The sequence below is a fragment of the Penaeus japonicus genome, unplaced genomic scaffold (genome assembly GCF_977035675.1).
Source record: "Penaeus japonicus unplaced genomic scaffold, GWHDUDI00000001_assembly GWHDUDI00000041, whole genome shotgun sequence".
In the NCBI taxonomy this organism is placed as follows: domain Eukaryota; kingdom Metazoa; phylum Arthropoda; class Malacostraca; order Decapoda; family Penaeidae; genus Penaeus; species Penaeus japonicus.
Window position 1 is genome coordinate 12,497,557 of NW_028234443.1, and position 10,000 is coordinate 12,507,556.

The following is a 10,000-nucleotide window of genomic DNA, read 5'->3' on the forward strand; positions in this document are numbered from 1 at the left end:
CTCCCTTTCTTTTAAAATCTTTGGACATTCATAATCGCACCACTTTGTTCTTGAAAAGTACATTACCCTCTACCGGAAAGTATTTTAGCGTGGAATTTTTCAGCAAATAATTTTCGCGGATAAGTATACTGCAATGAACAGCGAAAAAGGGACGGTTGATTATGCAGAACTTAAAGGCCTCATATGGCTTCTTTTAATCAGCCCGGGGCTTAAACAATAGATCTAACCTAGTTGTGAAATAAAACATAAGAATATTTTATTTTCCACACGCATTTTCACCTTATTTTCATTCAATTTACGTGTAGTGAGACGGTGTATACAACATTATTGCATAGATCTGCTAGTACTACAATGTGTCCTTGTCCTAGAACATGCTTATTACGTAATACTCGTCAGTGTGGCTAATTCTTAGCGCTTTGGCCTTTTCTTTGGGTTTGCTAATCAAGTCCCTGACAGTCACAGCAAGAGAAGGTGAAGGGAACAAAAATGAAAGGCGACATCTTATCCGAAGTTATTATATGATTCAATGGTTGTCATTTCTTTCGGTGTGATATCCTTGTATAGGAGAACTAGGCCTATGATGGACCTATTTTCCCAGAAGATGTAAAAAAAAACTTTTTGATCTTTATATCACTTTTTATTTTATTTTTTATATATTTATTCATTTATTCTTTTTTTTTTCATCTGTCAACGATAGTTTTGGTATTATCTCTACACTAACGTCAAAATTTTATAAATCCTTAAATCGCGATAGTAATCACATAATGTTTCGCTCGCTACTGCATTGTCGTATTTCTTATGGCATCTTTATTACAACTTATGTCCGGGAAATCCGTTTAAAGTTTAACACTGCCTGTTTTTCTTGCTTTTTAAACTTTACAACTGCCTGTTTTTCTTGCTTTTTAAAGTTTACCACTGCCTGTTTTTCTTGCTTTTTAAAGTTTATCACTGCCTGTTTTTCTTGTTTTTTTAAAGTTTACCACTGCCTGTTTATCTTGCTTTTTAAAGTTTATCACTGCCTGTTTTTCTTGTTTTTTTAAAGTTTACCACTGCCTGTTTTTCTTGCTTTTTAAAGTTTACCACTGCCTGTTTTTCTTGCTTTTTAAAGTTTACCACTGCCTGTTTTTCTTGTTTTTTAAAGTTTACCACTGCCTGTTTTCCTTGCTTTTTAAAGTTTACCATTGTCTGTTTTTCTAGCTTTTTAAAGTTTACCACTGCCTGTTTTTTTTTTTTTTTTTTTTTTCTTTTTTTTGCTTTTTAAAGTTTACCACTGCCTGTTTTTCTTGTTTTTTAAAGTTTACCACTGCCTGTTTTTCTTGCTTTCAAAAGTTACCACTGCCTGTTTTTCTTGTTTTTTAAAGTTTACCACTGCCTTTTTTTCTTGCTTTTTTAAAGTTTACCACTGCCTTTTTTTCTTGCTTTTTTAAAGTTTACCACTGCCTGTTTTCTTGCTTTTAAAGTTTACCACTGCCTGTTTTTCTTGCATTTTAAAGTTTACCCCTGCCTTTTTTTCTTGCTTTTAAAGTTTACCACTGCCTGTTTTTCTTGCATTTTAAAGTTTACCCCTGCCTTTTTTTCTTGCTTTTTTAAAGTTTACCACTGCCTGTTTTCTTGCTTTTAAAGTTTACCATTGTCAGTTTTTCTTGCTTTTTAAAGTTTACCAATGCCTCTTTTTCTTGCTTTTTAAAGTTTACCACTGCCTCTTTTTCTTGTTTTGTTTTTATGTTTGTTTGTTTAGTTGAGTTAGTCAGTTATCTGCCTATATCGCTTCTGATAGATTTCTATATCCGAGAGTCATTGTCAGCTCCCAGATGACGATGGTCGCTAGTTTGCATTTCCAATTCGCTGCCTCCAAATTTATGCAAGGCACGATTGTGCTGCCTTGGCATTGCAGCTAGGTAGTCCCTCTCTCTCTCTCTCCCCCACCCCCCTTCTCTCTCTCTCTCTCTCTATATATATATATATATATATATATATATATATATATATATATATATATATATATATCTTTCTCTCTCTCACTCACTCTCTCAATCTCTCTCTCTTACTCTTTCACTCACTCTCTCTCACTCTATCTCTCTGACTCTCACTCTCTCTCTCTCACTCACTCACTCTCTCTCTCTTTCTCCCTCTCGTTTAGGATAGCTATTTCGGGGACCATGTATGTATGTGTGTGTGTGTGTGTATGTATGTATGTATGTGTGTGTGTGTGTGTGTATGTATATGTGTGTGTGTGTGTATGTATGTGTGTGTGTATTTGTATCTATTTGTGTGTGTGTTTGTGTGTGTGTGTGTGTGTGTGTGTGCATCTATCAATGTATATGTGTGCAAGTAGAGATATGTACAGCTTTACTGAACTTTCATATTATAACTCGGTTGTAAGAATAAAGAAATATTTTCCCCTGTTGATATCTGATTACCGTTCAAGTCAACCAAAACCGTGAAAGCTGATCAGGGCTGAGTGTGCATCCGCCGTCAGCTACAAACGCATTCAGTAAACACATCAGTTGATTAAATTCGCTGCTATAGCATCTCCAGGATTAAAGGATTTTAAATCCCTCGTATTTGAAAATCTTGTTTTCTTTCTTTAAATCGGTTAATCTTTCAGTTTGTGTTGGTTTGTGATTCGATTTTTTTTTTTTTTTTTATCATTTTTTTTTTTCATTTTTTTTTTTCATTTTATCATTTCATTATCAGTAACACCAGACTCACCATAAATTATTTTGTATCATCTTCGAGAAGGATATCAATTATCATCATCACCATCACTATCATCACTATCATCATCACCACTTTTCACCATTCTCTCCCTCACCATCGCCGACATACTCGACACCATCACCATCAAACGTCTCAACCAAACATCATTAACACATTACCGTACAACACTCCCACAGTCATCATCACAATCCTCACCAGCCTCATCACCACAACGACTCCTCACCTTCATCACCACCAAAATCGTCACCCCGTCATCACCACAAGAACTTCTCACCTTCATCACCATGAAAAAAGTCATCCTCACCACACTTTACACCATCATCACAAGACCTCTTCACCATCAACAACACAACCTACTCTAGCCTCACTATTCTGCCCACACCTCCACCATCCCCCCTCCCCCAACTCCTCCTCCACCCCCACCCCCCAGTCATTCCCTAATCCAACCATCATCCCTACCCCATCATCATCCCCACACCCTCTCCTTCACCCCCCACTCCCACCATCACCCTACCCCAACATCACTCTGACCACCCCATCCCATCCCCCATTCACCCCTACCCCCACCATCCCCCCCACTCCGACCTCCACCATCAGCCTCCCATCCACCTCCTCCACCAACCTCCCCCACCATCACCCTCCCTACCCCTCCTTCACCCCCCCCCCTTCACCCCAAATCTCGACCCCAGACAAAAAAAAAAAAAAAAATGAAAAAGAAAAAAAAAACGATCTAACGCTCCTTTCCCCCCTTTTTTTCCCCCCTCCCCCCCAGGAGAGCGCCCCTCCTCTCTTCCGGCGCGAAGGAGAAGCATCGGATTCCGAGGACGCGGGCGAGGAACTAGGTCCTCCTGCCTCCGCCCTCACCCGCCGTCGCGCCCTCGTGCCGCCCAAACTCCTCACGGACTCACCGAACTACGACCAGCACGACCATGACGTCACGACCACTGTTAACGGGTAGGGAGCGAAGAGGGTGTCGCTTGTGTCTGTCGGTCGTTGTGTGTCGGGGGCGGAGGCTCAGGGTCTGGGGTTCTTGGTGTTGTTGTTTGTTTGATTCTTTCTTTGTCTCTTTTTCTCTCTCTCTCTCTCTCTCTCTCTCTCTCTCTCTCTCTCTCTCTATATATATATATATATATATATATATATATATATATATATATATATATATATATATATATATATATTTATATATAATGTGTAAATAACTTTTGTTATTAACTATTGTTTGCATTCATTTCCTTCTATCTCTCTATTTTCCTTCTTTTCCTCCTCTTTCATCTTTTCTTCTTGTCTCTCCTTGTTAAAAAAAAAAAAAAAAAAAAAAAAAATCTTTAACTTTTCTTCCTTCTCATTTCTTTCATTCTTCATTTTTTTCTCATCTCTTTGTTTATTCGGACTTTTCTCCTTTTCTCTCTTCTTTATTCTCTTCTATTCCATTCTTCTTTTTTTATTCCTGTCTTTACCTTTTCTTTCCTCTTCCTATTTGTCTATTTTTCTCTCTTTTCTTATAATCGCTCTTTCCAATGGTCATTTATGTTTTTTTTTTCTTTTCTTTTCTTTTTCCTCGTCTCTCCTTCTATTTTTCTTGCTTTATCTTCTCCTCTTTCCTTCCTTCTTTCTTCTGCCTTCCTGCCTTCCCTTTCCTCCCTTCTCTTCCTATCTCTCCTGTTTTCTCTGTCCTTCCTGTCTACCCTTTATTCTCTTATTTTCCCATCTCTCCCTCTTTCTCTTGTCTTGCTATCTTTCCCTCCTCTTCTTATAGAGAATGAATCTAATATGCATATTTTGTGTTTTAAACATTTATTCCACTTGAAATGATATTGTAATTTCCTCTGGATGTTGTATTTCCATAAACATTCTTAGATTTCTTAATATCTCATGTAAGTATCTAAGCTCTATTTCATCTAAGGTAATAGAAAGTTATTTATGTATTCTCTTGTTTTTTTTGTTTTTTTTTTGGAAATGCACTTCTGTCGGATGCGATAAAACTAAGTGATATAAATTGCCGTAAGCACATGCAGGTTCATAACTAATCAGTGATATATCTTACATGCAGTCATATTTGATCAAGTAATGCATTTCCCCGTAAGTACATACAGCTACGGAATCGACTATGCATTATATCTTACCAAATTCCCAAGCAACGATAAGATAGGTGAAGGGATATATTCTACCATAAGCGTAGTATTTTACCATAAGCACATATAGCAATATGATATCAAGCAACGTATTTCATCATAAGCATATACAGCAACATGATATCAAATAACGTATTTTACCATAAGCACATATAGCAACATGATATCTGTAACCAGCTTGCTGGCACTAGTTGTAACCACCACTGAGAGCAGTTGTTATAACCACTCGATGCCCTGGTTGTGATCTGGTGGAAAAGAGACAGACATTCGTGTGCCATGGTCTTTAGGTTCCTTCTGTGTCCTTCTTAAATACAAATTCTCAGTAACAAACGCAGCTGTCTAGAGAAGTTGGGGTTCCAGGGCGGAAACGAACACAGGAGACAGGAAGCTTCAGGTCAAAACACACTGCCATCGATATTGCATTGAATTAAGTAGACATACATGATCAATGTCTTGGGTCAATTAATATCAGTATCAGTGCCTTACAATATCAAGCAACGTATTTTATCATAAGCAGATGCACAATATGATATCAAGTAACGTATTTTACCACAAGCCCATACAGCAACATAATATCAAGTAAAATATTCTACCAAAAGCACATACAGTAACAACTAGATCAAATACTATAACTTATCAAATCCAAATTCAGCAGTGAATTAGATCAAGTGATATATTTCAACATACGTGCATGTAGCAACATAATTAATTAAGTGATATATTCTACCATAAACACATGCATTGATATACAAAAGGATTTGACATGTTTTATTCTTGTTGTGCAATATATCCGAATGGCACAGCAATATATTTTTTTCTTTCTTGCCCTTTTCAACATATCTTTCCTTGTTTTAACATATATTCTCTTAATTAAATTTATTCAGACAACATCCTCAGTTTTAAAAATTCTTGAAAAATACGAAAAGGAAAATTACAATAGTAATGAGCAAGCTATACCGTTAGTAATGATAATGATAACTAGAATAAAAATTATGATGATGACAAAATAATGATTATAACAATAACAATGATAATGACAATGATAAGAATGATGATGAATATGTTAAAAATAATGAATGGTCAGAACAATAATAATGACGATGATAGTTATAGAAATGATGAGGATGACAATGACAATGCTAATAGTAATAGAAATCGATAGTAATAGAAGTAATAATGACTATGATAATGATTATAACAATATCGATGTATATCCTCTGCCACCATTATGTTAGGGCAAATCCAATGCCAATAAGTGTTAGAAAAACAGAATCAATAAACTGAAATTAAAAATGATCTTGATTAAAACGAAAACAATGAAATAACATCTATATCTTTAATTAGTTTCCAATCATCACTAATTCTATCACAACAAAGAGGAATTCAGATTTCGAGGACCTACAAGAAAAAAAATATGAAAATAAAAAACTAATCATGATCTAGAACATACATCAACCAATATTAATTATAATACTGATAAAAAGTAAACATGATTACACGGCCTGATAAACAGCTTAGTAGGTCGTCAAGCTGTGACAGGCACGCTGTGTGGGATGGACAGTCTAGTTATTAATGAATGAGAATTTAATTCTGGAATGTGTAGAGGAAGGCCAACAAACACTAAGAAGAATTAACTTAAAAAAAAAATATATATATATATGAACCTGAGAAAAAAAACAATAATAACAATAAATTTAGAAAAAAAGGAACTAAACTGATAAATTATTGTGCTGATTATTCCCTTAATTCTCAGCCGCTTTCTCCCCCCCCCCCCATTATATTACTTTATCATCAATCACCAGAATGATTTAAGAGCCTAGTCCTTCATAAATAACAAGAGGATTTGCATATAAAGTTTACAGGGCTAATGGTACGAGTTCTACCTCTTTTATACAAAACCATCCCCTTTCTCTTTACAATTAACCTAACCTAATCTAACCAGTAAATAATTGAACACTTGTTTTCACTATTTATTCGCATATTTCCCTTAACATCAAAGTTTTAAACGCGTTTACATATGAAATAGAGGTTTGTCTTTACGAAATAATGGTAATAACAATGATAACAATATTGATAAAGATATCGATGATAATCATAACAATGAGAGTAATGATAATAACAATAATAGCAATGACAAAATGACGACAAAACTATAAATGAATAATAGTAGTAATAACATATGTGGGCGTGATAACAAAAATAAAGCAATAAATTATAATATTTTTTTATTCCTCCGTACGCCATCCCTCCCTATTCCCCCTTTTTATCCATCCATTTCACCTTCTCTCCCTCTCCCCCTTCCTACCGAGAACCGTTTTCCCTTTCTCTCTCTTCCCTTCTCTCTATCCCCACTCCCCCGCCTCTTTTCCCTTACTCATCCCCCTACCTTTCATTCCCTCCACAACTCCTCCCTTTTCCCCTCTCTTCCTTTTCTTTCTCCCTACCTTAAATCCCCTATCTATCCCTTTCCCTCTCGTCCCCTCTCCTTACCGCTCTTCCTCTCCCTACTTCGAATCCCTTCTCCCTATGTCCTCTCTCTCTACCTAATGCCTTTTCCTCTTCCTTCATTGCTCCTACCCCCTTTCCCTCTCCCCTTACCTTACCACGAACCCCTTTTCCCCTCGTTCCGTCTCCCTACCTCCACCCACGTTCCGTCTCCTGTTTCCCCCTCCTTTCCTCAAATCGTTTTATTTATTTATTTTTTTTCCTTTCCGCACGCCCCCCCCCCTCCTCTTCCCCCATTATTTACCTAGAACTTCTTTTCCCCTTTCCCCCTCACCCCTTCTCCCTCTCCCCTTGCCCTTCTCCCTCCTTATCTCCAATCCCATTTGCTTTCCCCTCTCTCTCTCTCGTTATCCCACTTTCCCCATGTCCCCTTCCGTATTTGTTTTCTCCCTTTCTCGTCGTTCCCTCTTATTCTCCCCTCTCTCTCTCCTTCCTTCGAGATCTCCCTTCCTTACCTTGAACACCCTTTCCCCTCTTCTCCTCTTCCCTCTTCCCTTCTCTCTTCTCCCCCTCCTTATTTCGAGGTACCCTTCACTACCTAAAACGCTCTTTCCCTTTCGTCTCCTCTTCTCCTCTTCCCTCTTCTCTTCTCCCTCTCCCTACTTCGATCTCCTCTTTCTTCATCTTTCTCTATCTCAGGTTTATCGAATGACCACTAAAACAATGACCTCTTCTCTCTCTCTCTCTCTCTCTCTCTCTCTCTCTCTCTCTCTCTCTCTCTCTCTCTCTCTCTCTCTCTCTCTCTCTCTCTCTCTCTCTCTCTCTCTCTCTCTCTCTCTCTCTCTCTCTCTCTCTCTCTCTCTCTCTCTCTCTCTCTCTCTCTCTTACTTCGTCTCTTGTACAAATCTCTCTTCGTGGTCTAGCATACAATACACGGATGGGGATGCGATGGGGGTAGGGGTGGGGTAGGGAGTTCCAACACACGGTGGGAGGGGATGGTAGGGTGGGGAGCGAGATGGGGAGAGGTAGTGTTAGGGGGGAGGGGGGAGGGGGGTTCTCACGTATTGCAGCTTTTATCAAAGACGACAAACGGAGAATAGGCTTTGGTCTTTATCTTTTAGAAAGGGGGTGATGATCGTGGTGATGGTGATGATGGTGATTGGGATTGTGATGAGGATAAGGAGGAAGAAGTTGAGGTTTCAGAAACTTTCATAATGATACTGATAGTGATGATAACTGTTAAGATAACGCTAGTGATACTACTACTACTACTACAACTATACTGATACTGAAACTAATAGTATATCTACTACTACTCCTACTACAACTTATGATAATGATGATAATGATAATAATCATAACAATAACAATTCCATTACAATCTCCTACTTTAACATTTCACTTGGAATTTCGTAAAATATATTGTAATGATGATGAAAATAGTAACAATACCAATGCTTCTCCTCTTCATCACTATCATTGTTGCTATCATATATCATATCAGGAGAATGATGATAATGATTATGGTGATGATGATGAGGATGATATTGATGATGATGGTTATGGTAATGATGATAAAAATAATGATTATAATAAGATGATAACAATAACAACAAGAATATTGATGATGGCATTATGTAATAGTAATTACGATAGGTTTTTATAACCATGTTTCTTTTATTTATCACGTTACTATTTATAAAAAATATATATAAATTCAATCACGGACATATAAATCTCATAAGCAAAAAATCAAACGTACTGTATAGCACTCTTACAATTGCAGAAAAAAAATCCTATGCAAGGAAAATACATTAGATGTCCCATTTTCTTTATCTTATCTAAATGCCATCGGGATTCACATTTTGCTCTTCAAATATCTTACAATGAGATGGCGTTTTTAATCAATGAACTCTTGTCTCCAGAATTGTGTGCAGAACCTTGGATATTCACTCATTCTATCGACGAAGTTTTAGGAAGTAAATTCTTTCACGGAAATCTAATTGCAAAAATAAGGACGTGATCTATTGACTTTAGATAACTGGCATATCTGTTAAAAATCTGGTTGAAAGTATGACTGTTGGCGGTAGTATTACGGGGAATATCTGTTGGTTGTATATCGTGGTTCAGGTCGGTTACTATTCTAACATGAGGAGAGTGAGTTTTTTTGTTTGTTTTTTTGTTTTTTTCCTGTGCTTTTAAAGGCGAGTGGTGTAAACAGGAGAGATAGAAAACGGGTTGTTGGCTACAGACTGGTATTAGATCTTTGGAATTTAATTAGTGACTGGAACATCGATAATGAGATTACGGGAAAGCCCCATACACTGAATTTCTGCAGAAAATAGTCCATGTTGGATATGGCTGGGTACTATGTTGGATATGTGCATAATTTCTCCGAGCATTTCGACCTTGTTTGTTTATACCCTGGCCTGACGTATACATAGCTTGATGAAACCTTACAAACACACAAATTAGCTATATTTTTTTAAACGCAGTATTTGTACTTTCTAATGTTCTGGAAATGTAGAATAAGTACTTTCTTGTATCCAGAAACTTACGTTTAAGTAATTTCTAATGTGCAGAATCAAGTTTTATGTATATATATATATATATATATATATATATATATATTTTTTTTTTTTTTTTTTTTTTTTTTTTTTTTTTTTTTTTTTTTTTTTTTTCTTTTAGTACTTTAAACA

At 36.7% G+C, this 10,000-nt stretch overlaps 1 protein-coding gene across 1 annotated transcript in view; it reads left to right on the forward strand.

Annotated features, from left to right (window-relative positions):
• The window catches only part of LOC122254109 (uncharacterized), a 347,333-nt gene that overhangs the window by 262,520 nt on the left and 74,813 nt on the right, over window positions 1–10,000 (forward strand). Inside the window, exon 4 of the mRNA XM_086534295.1 lies at window positions 3,494–3,675. Coding sequence (XP_086390421.1) covers window positions 3,494–3,675 — 182 coding nt within the window. The remainder of the gene's footprint in view (window positions 1–3,493; window positions 3,676–10,000) is intronic.